Genomic DNA, 24,151 nt, shown 5'->3' with positions numbered 1-24,151 from the left:
TAAAGGGAAATTGGGAAAATGTTGAATTCGTGCCAATTGTCCACATGCCTCCGAGTCATATCTTAAAAAAAAATTTCAAAGATAAAATCGAAACAAGTTAGCAATCATTTATCATCTCTAGATAAACGTCGAACCGAATATCTGGGAACAGTGTGTACAAGATAATTTTTTTTTGCTGTGGCCAACACAATGCCTGTCTGCACATGTACATGGACCATTGTACTGTAGCGCAGCGAGACAAAGCATTGTTATGCGGGACAGTGACCCAGCAGGCACGAACTTGGCATTAAACTTTGGACTAGACCTCCCCAGTGTTTGCTTAATACAATTTGCCAGTACAGGGCATACCTCCAGCACATTGTAGTCTTACCATAGAATAAGGACCTACGAATGCGTACGTGCCCGAGTACAATGAACCAGGATGTGCGACCCCTGATTGACCTATGTTTGTCATGTATTTTCTTCAGTGGGTGTTTTGGCGCGTTCGATCCCCACAGCGGTTCCACACAGTGTGTGGTATGCCTGTGTATTATTGGTAACAAGCGGCCACAGAAACCGAGCAGGTGGATCAGCCAATGTTTATAAAATTCTCAGATATTTTCTTGGAAAAAAAAATAAAATCAAATTAATGTTTGTTAACTTTCAGTTTGGTCGTTGATAACGTGTGATGGCCGCAAATGTTTTTAGTTGTTAGTTTTAGTTAATTATATATTTTTTATCTTAATTCTTTCTTTGTTTATTGTTTTTTTTTTGTTCGCCTGTGTTACTAATATTATGCACCGGTACCAAACAACATGAACACTAACAAAGGCCATTCTGAAGACTGTAAAAATATTTCTGTGATGATGGTTTTAATATTATAACACTCAATGTTCTATACCATATCCAAGGTGACCGTTTTAGCTGATTTTCGTCTAACTTTGACAGATATTTTGTTACAAAACGAATTTGACAGAAAATTTGACAGAAATTTTTTTGGGCAGATTTCTGGCAGAATTCTGTAAAAATGGTTATTTGACAGAAAAAAACATACCAAATTTGAAGAAAATGGTACATTTGCTTAGAAAAGCTTCAATCTTTTCAAACAAACCCTTGCATAATGGGACAGGTTGGCTGGTTATAGGACTTTGTTGTGACGCAACCGCGTTTTGCCTGAAATTTTCGCAATAATTTCATAACATCTCTATGTGACTATAGATTGTTCATAATGTAATTTGAACCTTAATTAAGGCAATACTACAAATCTGCATGTAATTTTAAATGTTTATAGTGTATTTTGAGTAATTATGGGGAATTTGGCAGATTTTTGATAAATCTGACAGATTTTTAAAGTGAATTTAGCAGAATTTGGCCAAAACCTTACGGTCACCCTGACCATCCCAGCAATCCATGCCATTTCCAAGTACATGTATTGATACCTCCTTAAGATCACCTGCCTGGCCAATCATCTTGGATTGACCTGTGCTCCAAGGACTGTCTACAGTACCTGTACTTCTTGCAGCTGGCCTCTGAAGTGACCCTAAAACAACAGTCATGTTTGTTGTCAAAATATTAATCATCAGAAATATGTTGACTGCGGAGGTGAAGGTCGATTATAGTTGACCATGTTTGTGTGTACGTGCACCACGTGATGTTTATGGGTTACTTACCAGTGAGAGGTAACCAATAAATTTTAACTTCAAAAGGTCACAATTGCTTACTTTTTGCTTCTGATTAATTTTTTTTTGGGGGGGGGGTGTTAGGCTCTTACAACTGACTTGTTGAGTTCACATTGGTGTGTCTAATGATTCATTCATTGTCGTGTGAGGTCACTACAAAGCTTGACCTGCAAAATGATAACACATATCTTTGCACTAGATTGATTTGAATTTGCATTTCAGCCATCGTCACTAGTCAAATGTGCCACAGTCGGTCACAATCTCTCTCTATCTTGCTTAAAAGCAACAAGGGAGATCTCTTTCTGTGTAAGCTCAAATTCATGCCATAAAAGCCAGGCAATATGATTTTATTTACGACCTTTTTTTTCGTTTTTCATGTGTAGCATCCCAGGAGATGAGCTCATTAAATTTAGTAAATCTTTTCAAAATATTTTCCGCAGATCTTGACCTTGTCACGATGGACCACAGTTAACCCCTGCTACCCCTGAGCGCTGCCTCTCAGCTTCCACGCATCCGACAATCGTCTGACCGAACACACCGAGCTTTTGAAGTCGCTAATTGGTACCCTGTTGTCACGAAACCACCGGTCTCCAGCCATGCTGTCTGCTAATAATAACAACTTTACCAGTGAGTATGCGCTCCTATAGCAAAAATTTGTTTTTGTATTGTTTTATACATTTATGCAAACAATTTTGTTCACTCCTTTGACAAAGGCGCACATTTTTGGAACCTTTCCTGAAAACATGGTTGTCCTGTTTTTTTTTTAATTTGTATTTTGATTTGAGCTTAAAGTAATCATGATTTTGATCTGCAGATTTTAATACTGAGAATTCATAGATCTTATTGTACTAAACACATTTTTTAAAGTTTCTTCATACTAAAGACTTCTTCACTGTCCAAAATCTCAGAGCAATATCAATGTTGAATCCGATGTTCATGATTAAATCATTCGAGTGTGAGAAAAACTCCAGATTGTTAATATTATTGACCTCTTTACACACAGCAAACATGTGGCCCTGCAGTTAGCACAGATTATTGGAGGATTGTTTTTTTTAATTGGATTTTTGGCTCTTGTTCAAAGGTTGATGAAATGGGAACACTTGTTAAATTGAATATTGCGCATTTTATGCATTACATGTACAACATGTACATGTGTGTTCAGAATAGTGCGTGTCACACATTTTCTTCTTCCCAACCAGCCAAATCCCAAACAGATATTGTTAGGCGTTCTGGCAAAATGTGACAGAACTAGGCAGAGGTCGGACTGTTGGGTTTGTGCGGGTATTAGGAAAGAGAATAAAATTTTCCTTACAATACTGTACGATTCCATTCTCGTTGCATTCTGATCAGAATGGCACCAAACTACTGCAATTTGTTGCATCGATATCACCGTCTGATAATTTTAGCGCTGCTTATTTCTATTTACGCAATCAAAATAATCAAAACCTGCACCATAAAATTATCATATTTTCCTTTTAATTAAAAGGAAACAATATTATGAGGCTGACACATCCGACTTAAAGGGAGTGTACATCATTGGCTTTTGCTGTAATTTTCATAAATGAACTATTTTAGGGGTTAGTATAATAGATCAAATATTGTTACACTGACATTTTGTAAAGTTTTGTGTTCGAAAAGGTTGGAAAAACCAAGAAAAACAAAAATGTTCAAGTAGTCTGGTTCCGTGACTCCACAAAAGATAAAATGGATCAATTTATAGATGATGGAAAATTGTAAGACAAGGGAACCAGTCTAGCTGGCCTGCACCCAATCATGAACATGTAACCAATAGCAAACAAATTTGGACTGAAAAAAAATAGTAAATTTTGGAGCAGAAGTTGAAAAATAGTTAGGTTTTTCCAACGCTGGTTGGCCGACCACCGTTGAAAATGTATAAAAAAAATACCATTTTCTTGAAAATGACTTCACACCAGGTGCCATAATTTTACAAGATGCTTGAGACTGTCATTTACCAACATCCTAGTAAGGTATTTCGCAAAAACTTGTTATATTTTACGATGTTTGCAAATGTTGTATATTCCCTTTGAATGGAAGTTGCGTACATGCACCGTTACAAGTTTGCAATCATACAGCGGACACACAATCCGTGTTCAGTTAGTGTGTACATGTACCTGGTCATTTGAGAGAACGAATTGAGTTTGCTGTCCATTTCGTCATCCACTGGATGTGCTTGTTTACTCAGATGGGCCAAATAGGTTATCAGCCTGCATTCCAATAATTGCATCATAGCTACATGTAGCACTTACGGTACTTGGAGATTACCACGACTACGTGTATCAACAAAACCATCTAGGGCAGCGTTTATGCCCAACTTTTGCATTCATATGGTCTAAGGTCTTATTAGGTTTGATATCTTCTGTCCCTGGCCAATCTATTGTTAGGGGTCCGAAAAAATCAATACCTTTGTCAACAAGCAACAATACTTTCTGCACCCCTTGCTGGGGCACTAATCAACACTGGGTCCTCATCAAACGACCAGGCAGTGAGTGCCTGGCCAGCATGTGAAGGGTTCATTCAAAAGAAACCACAAGTGTTTCTTTGCTTGAGGGTTTTTAACTTTAGGGAAATAACTTTGGGGGAGAAAAGCATTTCATATTACCAGACAAGACACGTCTTCCAATGCCTTAGTTTAAAGGGAATATACATCATTTGCTTTTGCTGTAATTTTCAGAAATGGATGGAATTGGGGGGTTGGAAATATATAGCAAATATAGTTACACTGACTTTTTTGAGGTTTTGGGTTCGAAAATGCTATAAAAACCAAGAAAAACAATCATTTTCCTGTAGTCTGGTTCCCTGACTCCATTTAAGAAGAAACAGAGCAGTTTACATACATTGGGGAATTGTAAGGTCAGGGAACCAGTCTAGCTGGCTCGTACCCGTTCATAGGTGTGTAATCGATTGCAAACAAGTGCGCGATGGTCAATTGGGGCCAGTATTTGAAAAAAAGCCAGTTTTTTCCAACGCTGATCGGCCGATCAGCGTTGGAAATTGATACGAAAATACCACTTTTCTTGAAAATGACAGTATACCAGGTGCCATAATTTTACAGGATGCTTTACACTGTCATTCACTAACAGTCCAGCAAGGTATTTCAAAATGATTTGGTAGTTTTATTTTTTGATGTTTGCAAATGTTGTATTTTCCCTTTAACTTTAGGAAAATAACTTTGGGGGAGAAAAGCATTTCATATTACCAGACAAGCCACGTCTTCCAATGCCTTAGTTTAATATTTGGGATCTCTCCTATTTTGTTTTGCCAAAAAAAAAAAAAAGAAAGAGCACTGAGGCTTAAAGCTGTTTTGAAAATTGTCAGTAGCAACTCTCAACAAGGCCAGTCACAATTCAGCATTAGCATAGTTTTAACAACTGTTGCTCAGCTTGCAAGCTATATCTGGGAAAACTTTGCTGACGTTCTTTTCGTGTTTTCACTTGTTGGAACTCGGAATTTTTGATAATTTCAAAAGTGTTTTTGGAGTATGATGTAAATTTCTTCAGTAGGAAAAACATTGTTTAGTTTTGCACGATCCTCAAAATATCTGCATCAAATGACAGATACATGTACATGTACACTGTACACATTATTTCTGCTTTGTTCCTGTTTGAAGAGTTATTTGCTGTCATTCCGGGAGAGGTGTAAACGACTCCATGTTTTGATACATTTGTACATTTCCTTCAGAGAGAGAAAAAAAATATGTGTAGTGTTCTTGTGTTATTTCATTTCATTATGCACAGTGTCAATTTACATGCTGAACTCGGCCTGGTTTTCGGCTGGTCGCAGACAACTTACACAACTATAATTTGTTTGATCTGCCCCATTAAATTTTCCAAATTGTTTCAAAACCTGTCTGGCTGTCCAGAAAACCCCTCACTCACAGCCTAAAGTACAAAATGTCAGTTTCGTCCTTGAAGCATTAGGAACAGACAAATTGAACCCTGGTTTTTTATGGTCTGTTGAACATTAGACCGTTTTGTTGTTCTTTTATTCTTTGGCAATTGCTCGCTCCGTGGGAGAGGGGGTTATTGTCTGGTCAGCACTGGTACTGGCATTGTCCGCTGTTCATCAGCATAGATTCGATCGTTTTTGTGATGCCCAGTTGTTCAAATCCTTGAGCATCTAGTCCCTGTTAAGCCATTGTGCGGTCCTAGCCAGGGCTTTTCTCAGTCATATCAGCTTGGCCAGATTTCCCAAAATTGATTTATTTTTTTTAATAAAAGGAATAAATGTGTGCTTGGCCGGTTTAAACACTCTGTTTAAGATTGGTTGGAGTCTGGATGTTGATAATTGCCCGAGCCGAAGGAAAAGTGTTTAAGACCAGCCAGCCGGTCTTTATTAACTGTTTAAAACCGGCCACGTGACGGGCTCTCGACCAATAGGAATGGGTGTCTTAGGTATTTATGAATGGATGACAGAAGTTATGAAGCTTGTCAAAATGAAACAAATAACGAAACAACCAAGATGAAAGCACAAATTAGGAAACAAAGTGGGAAATTTAAATTTTCCAATTCCCACTGTCTGTATGTGTGATTTGACACATAGGAAGTTATTTGGGGCAGGCCCGTAGGAAGCTATCAATATTTGGTCAGGCTCATCTCAGGGCAGGGAGCTGCTCCATGGTTGATGCGAGCGCGCAGCGCGAAGCCCTAACGACGTGGGGTTCAGGGCCCGCTTAAGGGCCCCGAAAAGAATTTGGATTCTAGACGCTCTGTGGTGCGATCTGAGGCAATTTCTGACCACTTTAACCTTTTTTGAGCTATCATCATTTAAACATCATTTTCAAGTTTGGAGTCAATTATCTTTTAAAAAAAATTTAGCGTGAGAAATCCCATGTCGGCGTTAAAGCATGAGAATAACCTGAAATGTGTGTGTCTTACGCTCAATGCGTGAGAGTTGGCTGCAGCCTGCCAACTCCAATGGCAGGCCTGCAGAGGCGGATCCAGGTTTTGACCCAACCCCTCCCAAATTAAATGTAACCAAAAGCCACCCCCCTTCCCAACACTATCAATATTTGTACAGAAATACATGTGCATGTATATTGGGAATTTTATTCTTCGTAATTTCACCAATTTGTACAAGACACATTTTGGAACACTGCACAACTGCAAGTTTAACCAGTAAATGTCACTTTATGAACTTTACATAAATCGTCAAAATTAAATCGTCAAAATTTGGCCTATCGTAGAGAAAATGTTTGGACATTTGCTGCTCGCAAAACTTTTTTGGATCTAGATGCTCTGTAGTGCAATCTGAGGCATTTCCTGGCCACTTTCCCCTGACTTTTTGAATGAAATGTATTCCGTGTTTTAGTGGGTGGGTCATCAAATTTGATAAATCACATCACAAGCATCACATCAAAACTGTAGCTTGACTCTCTTTCTAGATGCCGCCATGCACAACATGTTAAGTTAAATGGAATTTAACCATGAATTTTAGTTTTCCTCAGACTCGTACTTGTGTTTTCTTAAAAAGAAGTGGTTTTTCTATAGCTGAGAAAATAGCAAGGAAGAACCGGTTTTGTGCAAGCAAAATTCAGGGAATAATCCGTTGATATTAAATATCTTGTTGGAAAATTCCAAAATCATTTCAAGAAAGTTGCCGCCGTGAATCAGAGTTAATGAAGGGGAAGGAAAGTGGGATTTGCTATCAGCAACAACAAAGCCGTTCCTCATTCTTGACCTTTTATGGGATAGGAATCAAATTGGAGGACGAGAGGCTCTGTCGGCTGATGTATATTTTTAGATTTTTTTTTTTTGCAACCAGCTTGTAGGGAAGATTTCCGTTTATTTAAGACTTAATTCACCGGTATGGATACCAGTGTATGTACAATGATTGAGCTTCCGAGCGTATTTGTTAAGTTTTTTGCTCTTTCTAAAAAAAATACATCAGCTCCAAGAGTCTCTCGTTCTCCAATTGATTCACACCCCATAAGGTAAAGAATGACAAACGGCCTTGTTGATAGCAAATCCCACTTTCCGTCCCTTCATTAACTCTGATTGACGGTGGTAATTACTTTCTTTGAATGATTTTGGAATTTTCCAACAAGATATTAACTTCAACAGATTATTCCCTGAATTTTGCTTGCACAAAACCGGTTCTTGCTTGCTATTTTCTCATTTAGAAAACCACCTTTTTTAAGAAAACAAAAGTACAAGTCTGAGGAAAATGGTGGCGGCCAAACGCCATTCCGTTTAACTTAACATTTAGGCCTAGTGGCGACATGTATGATTACGCTTTCCCTTTAAACACAAACACAAAACAAAACAAAACACAAAAAGAAAACAATAAAAATGTGGGGGAGGGCAACGGGGGCCATGCCCCCCCCCCCCTAAAAAAAATGAACTCTTTTTTTTTAGTGGCGTCGCAATAAAGGCAGACACTGCGTACACCACCATCTTTTCCTTTAAAAAAAAATGGTTCAAATGGTCAGAAATTGCCTGCAGATCGCACCACAGAGTATCTAGAAACCCAAAAAAAAATTAAAAAAATTGGGGGCCCTTTTTTGGACCCACTTTTTGGGGGACCAAATCCCCCCCCCCCCAAACAAAATGTGATCTGGATCCGCCCTTGGGGCCATGCAAGGCCTTGTATACATTAAAAAAAAAATAGGCCTGTTATTATTGGTACGGCTATAGCCGTACCTGCCGTACCGCTTCCTACGGCCTTGATTTGGGGGATTAGCATTACATGTACACATTTAAAAGTCAATAGATCGATTTCTAAATTTTTGAATTTGTTCAGTGGAGGGGTGACCAATTCTGCAATCCTTCAAAATGCTCCCAACAATCACTGTTAAAAGTGTTAAGTGACATCCAGCATGTTCAGAGGCAGTGCGGATGAAATTGAGCATTTGCAGGTCTCAATTCAGATGATTGAACATAAACAAGGCCGGGTTCAGCGTACGAAAGTTCTTGACACAATGCATCCTCCAAAATCAACCGACACTTTTTGCCATTCAGCCTCATTCCTCCAAAATCCTCCTGGAGGATTTTTGGAGGATTAAGGGTTACGTAAGGGGCCACTTGGTGAAGTAAAAAAAAAAAGTGTGTTAAATTCATTGAAACTACATGTAATCTTGAGCAAACTGAGGCCTCATAACAAGTGGCCTCCCACAGTTGATAATAAACAAAACAGATTCCAAAACCTAAACATTTTTATTCTCCATGTATTTAAATTAACATGTACCAGTAGTTTTGCTTTCTCTTTCAATTTTTGATTCTTTTTCATGTTGTCTCGTCAATGTTTTCTTCAGCCAAACAATATAATGTATTAATTCTGTAAATGTGTGTGGTCATGCGCATGTAGTGAGATACCTATGTGCTTAGCATCACTGTTGCCCCGGAGATAATGATACTAATGGTACATACGCATTCATTGTCGCATAATGGACAGTATCCTGTTGTCTTGGATTGATGGCATTTGCTCATCGCCTGCAGCAAAAAAAGCGAAAGATGGTAATCTCTTTCACAGGAGGACGCGTCAACGCGGATCTGGGGTTACACCGAAATATGTAACCGCAGCTCCACGCGATAAAATGCACTGTCTTGCTAGGGTTTAGGATGGGTAGTCTCGTGGCTCAATTATAGTGTGATTTACGGGGAGTGCAAAATGAAAACAAAAATGATTTAGTGGAGGCGTAAATGTGCTACAAATACTGTAATTCTGGACATACATGTACTAGTAATTTCAGCGTCTTCTGTTTTTCCATTTCAAGTATTTGTATTTTGCCAGCACGAAGTCTGTTTTGAAATGAAAAATTTGTTTCCATTTTGATATGTAAAATTTCATATTAGGTAAGGGAAAGTAGCCAAGATAATTACAATGAACAACGTAGACTGTGGAAATGTTTTAGATTCAAAGTTTGAGATACATGAACATTTCTTTGAAGAAATTGCAACAAGATTAAATTTTCACTTCAGGACTTGTTCAGGGCATTAATTGGCCGAACAGGATTTCAGTTTTTATTATGAAATATCAGAAGAGAACATTATATTCTCATTGTGTACACATGCTTTTCTTTTGTAAAACTGTGTGGGTACATGTACACATTCTTATTGCGCTACGGTATTTTACTAAAAAAAAGTTTTAACTTTAAATTGGCATGTTATTTGCTTTTTAGTCAGTCACAATTAATTTATTCAGACTTAATTATTTTAAATATTAACCCTTACCCTACTTGACCCTCCAATGCATGCCAATATGTGCCTCAAGAAAATCTCCTATGTTTTTTGCATGGCCCTCCAATATCTGCCATGTCATTTCAAGGGTAACTGGACAGGCACTCCAATACATGCCACAGAGAACAATGAGAGTCCTCTGATAACAAAGTGAGTGCCCCCAGCTGGTCAGTATCAGGCACCCTCCAGGGCCTCCAACTCCTGCCAATTGGAGCCTTCACTGTTAAGACTTGTTATCTGCCAAAAAACTGCAGCTGGAGGGCATTGGCATAACCAACTGACATGCAGTAAACTACCCTCAGAGAGTAAGGGTTAATATTTTTAAGGAAAGATTTTTACAAAGAAACCTCCAATTTTAAAAGAATAACATGTCATGTTAACAATAAATGTGCTGTATAGTATAGGTTTACGAGCAGGAAAGTTTTTTAGTTCACTGTTAAAAGAACTCACAGGAAATACTGTTGGATCTCATGTAGTATTCGATATGTTTTTAGCAAGCTGGATATGACTACAGTTTAATCCGACATTGTAATATTATCCCAAAGCCTACCTCGACACAGCCATTGTTCTGCGTAATGCGCAGTTTAAATCCCCAGACAGAAAAATATCAAGTAGCCCTTTAACCTTTTGATAGAGTAAACACGGCAGTATTGTTACTAGTCGGAACACAATGGCAGACTGGCACAGCATCATTAGACTGCTGTAAGGTATAATATGTGGTTGTCTGTGCAGGGGAGGTCTTAAATGTCGCAATTTGTTGATTAGCATCATACACATTATCGTAGGAATGAGCCTAGCTCAACACGGTGACGTACATGCATTCACATCCGTAGGATCTGCATTCCTGCTTCTTCACCCGGTGACTGAAATATAACGTCAACGTCTGAGAGGTCTGAGCAGCTGGGAACATCGCTCAGATAATACTTTATGTTTGGCAGAATTTTAGTTAATGACTGCAAAAGAAAGCAGTCAATGACGTTGTGCATAAATTTATATAAATTTGCAAACATTTCTTTGGAATTAAATTCATACATACTACATTTCATTTCAGTCATTTCTATTTCTTTTGTAAGTTTAAAACCAACTGATTTTTGGGCGATCGTGTAGTGTTGGGCCCGGTTCCTAGTATAAGGGAACAAAATCCACTTTAGAATTATTGGACCTACCAAACTAGTTGGTGACATTCTCAATAAACAGGTATGTCAGAGAAAGATGGCATGGTTTTGATTTTTTGAGGGAAATTTGGGGGTAAAATGACGATGACAGCGCGGTGACAACACGTGACCCGAAAATAAAGATGGCGATCACCGCGCGATGTACCGTGAGCACGCACGGCTCGCTGAATCGCAAGGCACAAACCGCGCAGGAAAATCGTGATTTCTACCCCAAGAATCTGTTCAAAATTGCAAAACGGTTGTCATTAGAATTGAGAAAAGTCTGCTTTTGATTGTAAAGGTGATTTTTGAGCAATAAAAAACAGTTTTGACTCTAATTTGATCAAAGCAAAACAGGGGCCCTACATTTCACGATCGCCAATTTTTGTTTTGTTTTGGATATATATCAAAAGACCACTGATACTGCCCTTGAGATAATTTTAAAATCTGTTTTAATCCAACCAGACAACAGGATTTTAATTTAATGTGATGTTCATGTATGAAGGTTTAGAAATGGTTTACCAAAAAAAGGGTTCCCAATTCTGTATCACGAGTAGATCAAAAAAGTAATGAACATCATTTGAGATGCATACATGTACATGTAACTCGAAGAAATTTAAATGGAAAAAAGTGGCATCCCTTTTTATCCTGCCTGTTCTTCTTAAGTTGTTCATGAATTCCTTTGTGAGCAAAACCTAGTTGACATAAGGATATTTGTCCACTTTTAAAAAAGTATCACTTGCCGGTACATTAACATGTAACTACATTAACAATGTACCAAAGAAAAAACTTTTAAAAAATAACCTCGTCCTGAAGTTCATTGAGGATGAATCTTGGGCATACATAGAAGAACTTGATTGAGACAAGATGAAATTTTACGTAATCTCGTTAAGTGATTTCAGTTTTCGGCGAGTAACTCTCATGCTGTGTATGGAGCGCAGGTGTATTAGGCGCAGAACCGTTTCAATTTTAAAGTGGGTAATGTAACTACACTAACAATGTACCAAAGAAAAAACTTTAAAAAAAATAACTTCCTTTTGAAGTAGATTGAGAATGAATCTTGAGCATTCATAAAAGAACTTGATTGAGACAAGATTTAATTTTACATAATCTCGTTCAGTGATTTCAGTTTCGGCGAGTAACTCGCAGGCCTTGTATGGAACGCAGGTGTATTGGGCGCAGAACCGTTTCAATTTTGAAGTGCATAATGGATTCAGCAGCCAATATGTCTCCATTACACGGACGCGGGGCGCCAGTTTGCTTTTAGGTTTTGATCAGTCTTTTCGGGGGCCTTCGGTGATGCAGGAGAGATTGCTCTCCGTGCTGAAAAGGGCTCCTGATGTGTGTACATCAGCATCAAGGCTAGTGGGTTTTAAAAGGGATGTTACAAACGAACGTGCTCTCACAAAGTGGAATTCAGCTTTGGATGCAATTCCTTGCAGTGTTTGTGGTTAAAAAAAAAATTGAAATGACTTCTCTTCACATTTGTGATGGTTTGTTCAATATTTAAAGGGAAAATACAACATTTGCAAACATCAAAAAATAAAACTACCAAATCATTTTGAAATACCTTGCTGGACTGTTAGTGAATGACAGTGTAAAGCATCCTGTAAAATCATGGCACCTTGGTATACTGTCATTTTCAAGAAAAGTGGTATTTTTGTATAAATTTCCAACGCTGATCGGCCGATCAGCGTTGGAAAAAAACTGGCCTTTTTTCAAATACTGGCCCCAGTTGACCATCGCACTTGTTTGCAATCGATTACACACATATGAACGGGTACAAGCCAGCTAGACTGGTTCCCTGACCTTACAATTCCCCAATGTATGTAAACTGCTCTGTTTCTTCTTAAATTGAGTCAGGGAACCAGACTACAGGAAAATGATTGTTTTTCTTGGTTTTTATAGCATTTTTGAACCCAAAACCTCAAAAAAGTCAGTGTAACTATATTTGCTATATATTTCCAACCCCCCAATTCCATCCATTTCTGAAAATTACAGCAAAAGCAAATGATGTATATTCCCTTTAAATGATGTGAAAAACATTTGTTTGACAAAGCTGGTCTGTTTTCTGATGACATCAACTACATGGCTCCTTTTGGATGCAATTTTTATCAGCAAAATAGTCAAGAAAATTGAAGAATCCATCTGCCTTCTTGGAAAATTGGCCATCTTGGTGGGGAAAAGGGTCGGGGGAAGCGCCTGCCTCCTTCATTTAAAAGATAAACTTCATGTACTTGTCTTTTTTACTTGCCATATTATTTATTTGTTAATTTGTACAGTGAAGGCCTTTAGCTACATGTACATGTGTATGTCTCCTGCCTTACACAGGTGCCCAAGACTGATTCGTTGTGTACGTGCATTCTCCCAAGTTGCTCATGGTTGTCAGGTTTTCGTTGAGAAAAAAAAAGGGTGGCAGAGGTCACCTTGTTTTTTTTTATGTTCTTGTCAGTTGCCAAAGAATTGATTGAAAAGATTTGCAGGTGCTTTCTGTGGGGATGTTGGGAGAGGGGTGTCAAGTACGAGGGGGGGGGGGGGTGTCTGGTAGGTTCCCACCTCCTACCCCTCAAATAAGTATTGTTGATGTATCATACATATTCAGAGGGAAATTCTGTGTCGTTACTTTCTCCACAAACTTTTCTATTAGAACAGAAGAGAATTTGTTTGGCGAATGTGATCACGTCATGTACCGGTATACTTGGTTTTAGTGTGAGGGTTGTCTTGGTATCTCTTGTAAACCCTGTAGGCTTTTTTGGACACCCGATTTGGGAATGAAAATGTCTTTAAAAGCATGGAACTTCAGCAACTCTGACAAATTGTTTTTCAATTCATGGCAGATTTGAGGACCTATATATGTGTAATTGCTTGTGTCTAGTTTTTGGCTGATTCTAAGCGCACGAATGCTTTCCCACAAATGTTTGCGAAGCGTCTTCAGGAATTGGGCCCATAACTCAAAAGTCACTTCCCTGTGCTTTTCAACATACATGTATTTGATTTTAATAAATTATATTCATAACTGTTCAACTTGTTTTGTTTGATTCCTGCCAAAGAAACTTCTGTTTTTCTCTTTTGGCATCTACAGTCCTCTTAAAAGGGTTTTTATTTTGGGCTCAAACAGGACTATTCACTTTTCCAGCAGACTGGTTCCCGGTCCTTACATTATTGAGGGCGGGATTCAGCCTACCCAATCACTCTATTCAATCAAAAGTGAATGCTACTTTTGTATTGGAATCTATCTTTCATGCCAAAACTCTGAAATAACACAGGGAATGCAGCTTGAAATGATTTAAATGGAAAAGACATACCCACAACTTTCTTTAACGAAGTCTGACAATGTACAGCAAAACCACATACAAAAGGGAGTCGGTATTTATGCTAATACCAACTCTTACATAACAAAAAGGTTCGTAAAAATAAAATGTATGCACTCTACCGGTAACTTTGCAGGCCCTTACATTGTACATGTACATACATGTATACATAACTCAAGCCTGTAAGATAATAACGTAAAAAAAATTGAAAGAATTATCGAGTGTAGTTCCGTGAGCTGACGCAGGCAGGAATGTTGTCATGAATCCTGGGCAGGAAGACAAACACAAATTAATTTTGTTTCCTGTAAACTATTTATGTAGTCTGTGTTTTCTAATGTTTGTTAAACTGTGTATGTATGGTATGTGGCATATTCAGATCGCATTACATGTCGACCAAGACAATAATACAAGGGAAGAATATTTCATTGTTGTCCTCAAAGGAGACGTTTTGTTGTCAATAAATGATGTGTTCTTGGTTCTTAGAAGCCTCAAGCATACCGGTACATGCATGTATCTGACACATTGTGTGCCTAGAAATGATGAAAATGTAAAAAAAAAAAAAAAAAAAAAAAAAATTCAGGTTTCTATGCATTGTGTTTTTCTTTCTGAGAAGTTTATAGTTCCATAAATGTTTTTCCCTTGTTCAGTAATCTGTTATATTTCCAGCTCTCAAGAGTTTCCCACTGCTTATAAATGAACATGTACAGGTTGTACATGTACATGTGGACAGTGTGATTGCATTACTTTGAAGATGGTAACAAGTACTTGCATCATGTTGTATTTTCTTGTAATTATGTTACACAAAAGGGTTTACTTTAAGATGCCCCCTTGTACATTTTTAAAAAAGTTTGTCTAACATCGATAATTCTTATGTTTCTGCCATTGTTGTTTGACTCACATTTCACTCTGGAATTTAGTGGTAGTCTTGCATGCACCCTATTCACATATCTCTCTCGTGTTTTTTGTTTATTTTATCTTTCTCGGTGTTTTTCTTTAATTTGCAGGGATGGTTTTTCAAGACGAGAACGGCCCGTCGTCGCTACGAACAAATAACGGCAGCACGCAAGCACCGCAGTCCAAGAGATCCCATGGTGTGTTTTTTTTCTCTACCTCTCTTCCTATTTTCCTCATCTTAAAAAAAGGAGCATACCGGTAGTTGCGAGGTATTTTCCAAGATGGCTGCCACTGCGTATTTGATGGCTGGCTGACTGAAATCCCAAAATCTGGCAGGCGGGGACTGAAATCAGCTTCCTAACAATAATCGTTAGCCTTGGTGTGTGTGTGATTTCCATCCCTTTTTTTTTCCTTCAACAAGCTTTTTGTTTTGGAAGTATTTTTCAAGATGGCTGCCACTGCGTACTTGATGGCTGGCTGAATCCAAAACTCGCTGGTGGGACTCAAAACGGTTGCCTTTATTTTCTAAGCCAAGGTGTATTTTTTTTTGAGTTAATCTTTAGTAAGGAGGAATTTTGCAAATCATTTTCCAACATGGCCGCAACCACTGGTTGTAAAAATTGGCTGCCAGTACGTACTGCAATTTGCTTCCTGGATGTTGGCCTCACCAACTTTCCCAAACTTTTCCCTCCCCCTCAATTGTTTCCCTTGTATTCCCCAATTTCAGATTTGTGCCACAATGTTTGCAATCTAGTTCTAACCCTATAAAAAAATAGCAATAATAATGATAATAATATGCATGTTAATTTGACAGAGTTTGGTAAAAATATGACCAGAAAGTTGTTCTTTTTCAAACAGGCAGGTAAGTAAAATTACAGTAAGTAGATGGACATGTCTGGTTTCCTGAACTCTTGAAATTAAAGGAATGGTGCAAGTGCATAAAATCTTGAAGGGTTGTGCTGATACCAGCCTACGTGTATTCTGATTGAAATGTTACACTTGTAGCCATTTCTGAAACAGTGGCATCCACTCCAGCTTTGGCTCCTGCTTCATTGCCATTCATGTACTTGTTTAAGCGATAAATATAGAAATCAAATAACTAATTTTAGCTTCACAAATGACTTTAATATTACAGATTGTTTGGTGCAGCCCCCTCCCCCCCCCCCAAAAAAATGGGATAGTACCAAAGCCTTCTGTAACCAAGGCATTTAAATCCAAAGCCCAAACTCAGAGTCAGGGTTTCAGAAATGGTTTAATCTCCTACAGTACAGTATGTCATATCGTCGTGTCTGTGCAACAAACTCGTATCTCGCGCAAGTACGCTACGTGAAACAAGGTTGTATCTCGCTTATCACGACGTCCATTGACTTTGTGTGTACATCTTGGTCATTTTAAGCGAGATACGACCTTTTGACATTGAAAACTCACGTTTCACGTACATGACGTCAAACGCCAATTTAGGAGATACGACCTTGTTGCACGGACACGATGATATGTACCACACTCTGACTAGAATCATCAAGCTTTGAAATCGAGGAGTTTATTTAGCTATTTTTGAAATTACAAAATAAAAATGCTCTGTGTTGTTATAAGATGGAATTTTGCGTCGGGGTGATATAAATCAAATTAGGTTTTGCCCTTCACCGACGTTTTAAACACTGTATACTCAGTGTGTTACCTCCCGAGTGAAAGTTGGAAAAAATCGCTCAGGTGGGACTCGAACCCACGACCTCCTGCTTTCTAGTGCAGATTACCACTCGACCAGCGAGCTAACGGGATCGGTTGGCTGGTTCGAATCTGATGTACATGGCAGCGGGTACCGCATAAACTATTATAAAATGGAATTTTTTGCGTTGGGGTGATATAAATCAAATTAGGTTTTGCCCTTGCTCTGCGTTGGTTCTTTAATAAAGATTTGAACATGAATACCGACTTGCCGAATGATTTGTGCGAATAGCTAAAAGACTGTTAAGGAGAAAGGATATTAATTTTGTCATGACCCCCAAAGAGCAGAACAGTTAATGTGCACTGCTTTTATGAGATGCACAAATGCACCACTCCATTACGTTGATGATGATGTTTTCCCCATTCGCTTCACTGGCACACATGGATTCACAGAATTAATCTACGACCCACGCTTCGTATGAGATTCTTTCCTGCCTGTCTCCGTAATTCCCCGCTCGCTAATCAATAAGATAATACTGATGGCCCTGACCAAGTGATATTAGCAGCAGTACGATTTTGGAGTTTTATCTCCAACGTGTGTGCGTGCAGTGTGCACACACCTTTTTTTGCAGTTGCTCGACACGCAGTAATTGCGACATGTCACCAGGCACGTACCGGGTATATCTACACTGTGCATACGTGCCTGTGCCTGTGTTCGTGTAGAGGTACATGTTCAAATGTATAAGTAGTAGTAATGTTCATGTGAAAGAACCCAGTACATGTAATATACACACTACTGTGTGCACTATACATGTACAATGTATGCACCAGAGTATACATTTATGTACATGTATATAGAGGTTGTGGAATGCTTGAAGACATTTCCGTCATTTTTTGGGTATATGTAGCCTAAGGTGTGATGAAATAAAAACGACTATTGTTTCTGTCATGAAATGAGTACAAAGGTTACTTTTGAGAGCTATTTTTCAGGTCCTGTTTCGACCCAAACGTGCAATTTGTGTAAAAGTTGTCGTTGCGGGCAGCAAACAAAACACAGTAAATCGTGACGTAATAAACAGGACTCGTTTATGCTACTCTGCATCGGGAGTCCTGTTTATTACGTCACGATTTACTGTGTTTTGTTTGCTGCCCGCAACGACGACTTTTACACAAATTGCACGTTCGGGTCGAAACAGGCATGACAGGACTTGAAAAACAGCTCTCAAAAGTACCTTTTGTACTCATTTTATGACAGAAACAATAGTCGTTTTTATGTCATCACACCTTAGGCTACATATACCCGAAAAATGACGGCAATGTCTTCGAGCATTCCACAACCTCTTAAAGTTTTGGCCGAACATATTTGTCCAAGTTTACCCAATATCAGCATTTCATTGAACAAAATGTACATACATGAATTAGCCCTTTGACCATGGAGTGTTTATATTGGCCAAAAAAGTCAAATTTTTATTTTGTTTTCAATTTGTTGTCTTAGTAATAATTGACTTGCAGAAATAATAACGAGTGAGATAGAAAGCTGATACTCCATTTTATACAGATGCTGCTCCGAGAAAATAAATATACACGTATATTGGATTACCGTCAGCAAAACTGTAATTCCAACATCATATCACTTAACATGGACCTCAACAGTCAGGTCATTTAATGCGTCGTTCTCGCAAATGCCACAGCAAGTCAATTTGTTTTCAAATAGAATTTTGAAGGCCATCATATTCAAGACGTCAAAACGCCACCAAAAGTTGAGCCGTCTAGTCTTTGCGGCTCATTAGACATCCTATTTTTTTTAGCCTGTCAGTGTTGTCACGGTAACTGACCGATTCGGCCAACTCTTCATTTTGAGGGGACTGCGAACCTGCATCTGGAAAGCTTGGGTAAACGTGGAATTTTAATTACATTCTGGAAAAGAGGCTACACTCGAGCAGCGTGAAACTTTGAAAAAGATGAAAAAGGTCAAGGGGATGATGGTTAATAGAAAGAGCAAAAATCAGACGGGGACATCTTGAATTGACAAACTTGAATAACATAAACAGCTGGAGAAATACCGACTCTTTAAGTAAACAAAAATGGAAGGGTAGTTCTGTGATTATTAACACAATTTGTAATAATCTTTTTCTTTTAACAGTTGATTTTTTCCCCTAAAACTTAAAAGATGGATAATCTTTAGTTAGCAGAGAAAAAATATAAATATGTCCAGTATTTTATAATAAGCTTCTTTTTATAATTTGGAGCCAGTTAACTTTAATCTGTTCTCAATGGTTTCCCTATCAGTCTTTCAGATCTTGTATTTACATGTAACTATTTCAGTACTTGAATATAAAATGTCTAAGTTTGAGAGTATTTTTTACCTTTATATAACGTTTTGTACTTTTTAGGCGGAAAGCGGAGCATTAATAATAGTTCACAGAAGCTTTGAAGCAGACTTTTCTTTTGGAAATCTTCCTTGGATTTAATAGTAACATTGAATGTCTGCAGTGAAATAACAGTTTCCATCAATTTAGTTATTCCCGTTGGGGACAGCGTCAAGCACGTTCCACTACGACTGATTTCATGGGAGAGGGCGTCCATTTTCTTCTTCACATTTCCTCCCATCTTTGGTCTTGACAGGACCTAGATGAAATTCCTCACATCTGTTTGAGGCCATTTGAGAAGCCTGTTCGGGCTGATGTCTGCTGAGAAGTTCAGAAGTCTCCTTCACTTAAAACCAAAATAAAGGGTTTTTTTAGGCGACGTAATTATTTTTTCTCTAGACTTCATCAAACATGTGGTCGGTTGCAACTTAAAGTGATGCATAGGTTCAACACCACAAAGTGACAACTCAAGCGTACAGGCTATGTTTGATCAGTCAAGTCGTGTAGCGACAACTATTTTTCATTTCATGTCGCATGCAACAATGTCCATTTTCTCGTCCGTTCCCCACAAACAGACGATCGGAAGTCCGTCGTCTCCGATCAGCCCTTATTCTACGAGGACGACACGGGCCCGGCCGCCGTAATGGCCTACTTGAACGAACTGCGCAAGCAGTACCAGTTTGCCGACGTCCACCTGTCCATTGAGAACCACATTGTGCCCGCCCACCGTGCCGTGCTGGCCTGCAGTAGTCCATTCCTGTTTGATTTCTACAAGGGGCTGAGCAGCGAGAACGACGCCATTCCATTGAAGCACCATCTGGAGAACGTCAATCCGGCTGCCGTGGAGTTGCTGGTCAACTATGCCTACACTGGCAGGTAAGAACCACGTGAACTGAATTGTGACTGCAGAGTTGTGTTTCGTTACTAGAGTACTAAACTCGTTTCTCGCAGAGAGTACTTTGCAGCATCCTGGGCACAGAATTTTTTTAATGAATGTGTGTGGTCATAAAACAATGAAACTAGATAAGCCCTAAATGTCACGCGAGGGCACTACCAAGACGTTGCATGGGTGGTCTTTTTCACAAGTGTGAAGGGAAGAAAAAAATAGAAACTTTCACATGCATGTGTGCGCTGTTTGAGCAGAGTGCAACAAAGCGCTCATTTAGTGACTGTGCATTTCAGTTTCGGGAGTATGGGCTTCATTTACACATTGGCTTTGAGTGCAAATGCAGGTTCACAAATAGCTGTACAAAAGTTGTACAAACTTTCAAATTTTGTCTAAGGTTTGTACCCAAACATGAGTGCATCCTGTTGGCTACATTTTGTACAGCAATTTAGATTTTTGTCATCTAATATGCACATAGCTCTATTCTGACCATTGCTACAACGTAGGAATAGGCTATACGATAGGCGTCACAAGTATCCCCTCATTGCATTGGAGAGTTGGGGGAACCACTTGAAGAGAAATTTGAACCCATTGCCGATGGCGCCTGACACTCATGCAGAGACACAAGTTTGAGCACTTCCAGAATAAAATAAGCGTACTTCGTGCCATATGCGCACAAACCAGTACGTAAATGCGGTTTGTTCCTCCCTCTGGGACTTTCAAATGAAGTCGCAAAGCGCCATCAACTGTTCGTGATGGATAGGCATGCAACTTTTCCTCAGATCCGCTGATTTCCTCGTTTTTTAGTTCTCATGAATGCCATTAAATATTGAAAACACTGTACAAAGTCTTGAGTGCTTAGGAATTTCTTTGTTTTTTTCCCTAAATTCCCAGTTGCAAGCCTGGATGGAGTCCGCATTATGGATTATTGTCAACAGTCTGCAATGTTGACTGTATTTTTTGTTCTTAATCCAAGTCTGTTTGTGTTTGACTTTTCTGCAGACTGGAGGTACCCTATTGTCAAGTCGAGACGGTCTACCAAGCCGCTAAACAGTTACAGATGGCCCGCGTCAAGAATGCGTGTGCTCGACACCTCGTGCAACAACTCAACCCAAAGAATTGTCTAGGTAAGGCTAACTGCTTGTATTAAACCTAATTCATACTTGGTGTGAAAGCGAGCGCTAAGGTTAATAGCACTCCGCACTAATGTTAGAATTAGAAGCAAGTACCCGGATCTCAGACAAGAATGCTGTACGAACTTCTCGTGTGAAGATTACGCGCACGCTTGTAACACCGTTTCTATGCGATGTATGCGGCCAGATGTGCATGCATGTGCGCGCGTGTGATTGTTCGAAAGTTTGTCTGACATCTGGGGTATGCGCGCGTGCGGTGCGAAGCAAAATTGACGTCATTAGTGCGGACTGCTATTCGTGACGTCTCGTCGAATTTCGGGGTGAATGTGTCGTGACATCAAATTAATTTTGCATTGGCATATGCATAAGGTGCGAACTGGCCTTCATTTCTGGTTTAAATTGCTGTTCATATCATATTCTATTTTCTATTAAATTTCTATTTCGTTAATTCTATTTGATACTATAAAACACACCACTATTTTTGGTTCATAACTCCTCAAAAAGCGTACCAAATTCACTTGATGGCTAGCACACTATCGCTATGTTATAGCAAGTGTGGCTGCATTTCATTGTAGTGTCGGATTTCAGGGTTATACAATTGGCTGAGAGCCTGTTATGTTGGTTGTTTTTAAAACACGAAGAGAAGGTTTTTTTTAACCGATTGGTGACAACGAGGCCGCTGGCGCAGAACAACTTTCTGCTTTTCCCTTTTGTTTTTTATTTTGGATGATTTAAGTTTAAATTAAATTTTTCGAAATGAAAAGCTTTTAAAGCCTCGAGAAATTTGAGGTATGATAAAACGTAATTTAATGTAGATACATTTTAGATTATTAATTAATTAATTTTTGAGGCAATGTTAAAAAACGGTCTTGTAATGAAAGTGTAAAGCTGTCTTTAAGGCCCAGGCTAAAAACATAACTCCTTCTGACTTTGCACTTGAGTTCCTTTAATTCATTGTCCTATATATTTTTAATTTCCTGATTTCTAGAACTTCGTTCGTTCGGCAATGCGGAGGAGGATGTGGAGTTTGTCTCCATTGTGGACGACTTCCTGAAAAAGAACATTGACAACGTCGCCTTGACAAATGAGTTTCAGGAGTTGCCACGGTTACAGGTAAATTACCTCCTTTCCTCGAATCAATCAGTAAATCTGTATTATATAACATGTGTAGGCCCAAGTTTTGTATGCTCTGCTGAATCAGCAGAGTACCAGTCATGAACAGTATACGTTACATAACATTTTGGCTGGTAACCTACATGTATTTTTGGTAAGAAAAAAAAAACAATTATCCAGGTAGTGAAGTAGGAAAATAAGTTTATTTTGTAACTGCAGGTTCCTGTCTTATTATTTAATTACACAACACACAAAAACTCACATATGGAAGACTTTAATTTTCCCACATACGTTGGGCCAAAAAAAATATAGTCGGTCTCTGGTCAGACCGAAGTTCCGGAATTGATGCGGCGACGCGGCTTGTTTTTTTGGTGGCTTTTTTTTTTTTCAAGCTTGCTTTTTTGTGTCCTCATTATACATTGGTGTCCTCCATAATTTGCCTTGGTGCCCTTTATCATTTGCCTTGGTGCAATTTCCCCATTCCTTGGTGCCCCCCTTGGTACAAAAATTTGAGGAGGCGCGGCAATAGAGGGCGCTGTTGTAGCTTCCAGGTTAATTTGAAGAAAAAAAAGAAGGTTGACGCGCATGATTAAAACCGACGCGCGCACTGACCAGAGACCGAGTATTTTTTTTTTTTTTGGCCTTATTTGAAGTTTTTGGCCAAATGTGGCAATAAAAAGTTTGAGGTCAGCAATTCGGGCGCAAAAAAAAACCAGGTACAAATATAGGTGAGGCTACTTCAAACCAATTTTTTATTAAATTTTTTTTGGCCTAAAATTACTGTGCTTTGCAGCGCCATGAATTTTTCTCACTATGAAAAGAATTGTACAGTGATTGTATATTCGGACAAATAATTTTGAATGCACTTTGATAATTTGGACATAGGAATGGGTTCATCCTGAATTGCAAAAATGACCTAGAGATCTTTCAATAAAAACGTTTATTATCGGCGTCATAAAATTAACTGTCATTTCTGTGCTTATTACATGTCTTTGTTTCGCAGCTCCATTAGATTTTCTTGTCGTGAAAACATTTTGTACTCTGCATGTTCACGGAGATAAATAATTTGTATGCTCGTGAATAATATACAAACATGATACATCCCAAAATTTTAAAAAATAATAAAGAAGCTTTTAGCTTTTTCACTAAAGCTTTCCCGTAAAAGTCAATTATCAGCTGTCGTGTTATTAAATCCCCTGAGTCCCTTTTGTTCCTGTTTCCTGAGTGGCTTCTGAAGCTTTACTGGAGGACCGCCTGACATTTAGATATGATTAGAGTTTCTATTTTTACCCTTTTGATGGAGTAATCAAACAAAATCAGCAAATGTTATTTTATTATCGCAGAAGTATAGGTATATGTAAGGTCTCATGTGTGTTATCACAGTACATATTATTTGTCACGATCATCATTTTTTTGTGATTGCTTGAAAAAAATTTGTGATTGCTGAAAGAAAACAACGCGTAGTTTTCTTTGGCGGTAATCTTTGGAGTAGCGCTATGCATGTTACTATGGAAACGGACTTGGTTTATTCATTTGAGGAGCCGCAAAAGGTATCCATGGTGACTAGCATATAGAAGAAAACATTGAAAGCCTGCTTGTCTGAAGTTTGTATTTTTAGATTGTTGTTTCGCATGAGAAATGTTCATGTGCTGGGATACGCTTTGGTAACATATAAAACAGTGAATGACCACATAAGAGCAGACATACAATGTAAAGATACTGTCTTTATTCAAAGTACATGTAGGCCTACATGAACGTAACTAATTTTTTTTC

At 38.6% G+C, this 24,151-nt stretch overlaps 1 protein-coding gene across 2 annotated transcripts in view; it reads left to right on the top strand.

Moving 5' to 3' along the window:
* Positions 1-24,151, top strand: part of LOC119734409 (influenza virus NS1A-binding protein homolog A-like) — a 39,852-nt gene that overhangs the window by 3,579 nt on the left and 12,122 nt on the right. The window contains exons 2-6 of one of the 2 annotated variants that reach the window (XM_038207905.1): positions 2,099-2,285; positions 15,323-15,409; positions 19,822-20,122; positions 21,135-21,259; positions 22,254-22,378. In XM_038207905.1, coding sequence (XP_038063833.1) covers positions 2,255-2,285; positions 15,323-15,409; positions 19,822-20,122; positions 21,135-21,259; positions 22,254-22,378 — 669 coding nt within the window. In that variant the 5' untranslated portion in view covers positions 2,099-2,254. The remainder of the gene's footprint in view (positions 1-2,098; positions 2,286-15,322; positions 15,410-19,821; positions 20,123-21,134; positions 21,260-22,253; positions 22,379-24,151) is intronic. The other variant, XM_038207907.1, reaches the window with a different exon arrangement.

Source organism: Patiria miniata, unplaced genomic scaffold (assembly GCF_015706575.1).
Source record: "Patiria miniata isolate m_02_andy unplaced genomic scaffold, ASM1570657v1 HiC_scaffold_27, whole genome shotgun sequence".
NCBI classification, from domain to species: domain Eukaryota; kingdom Metazoa; phylum Echinodermata; class Asteroidea; order Valvatida; family Asterinidae; genus Patiria; species Patiria miniata.
This window is presented reverse-complemented; position numbering and strand designations above follow the sequence as displayed.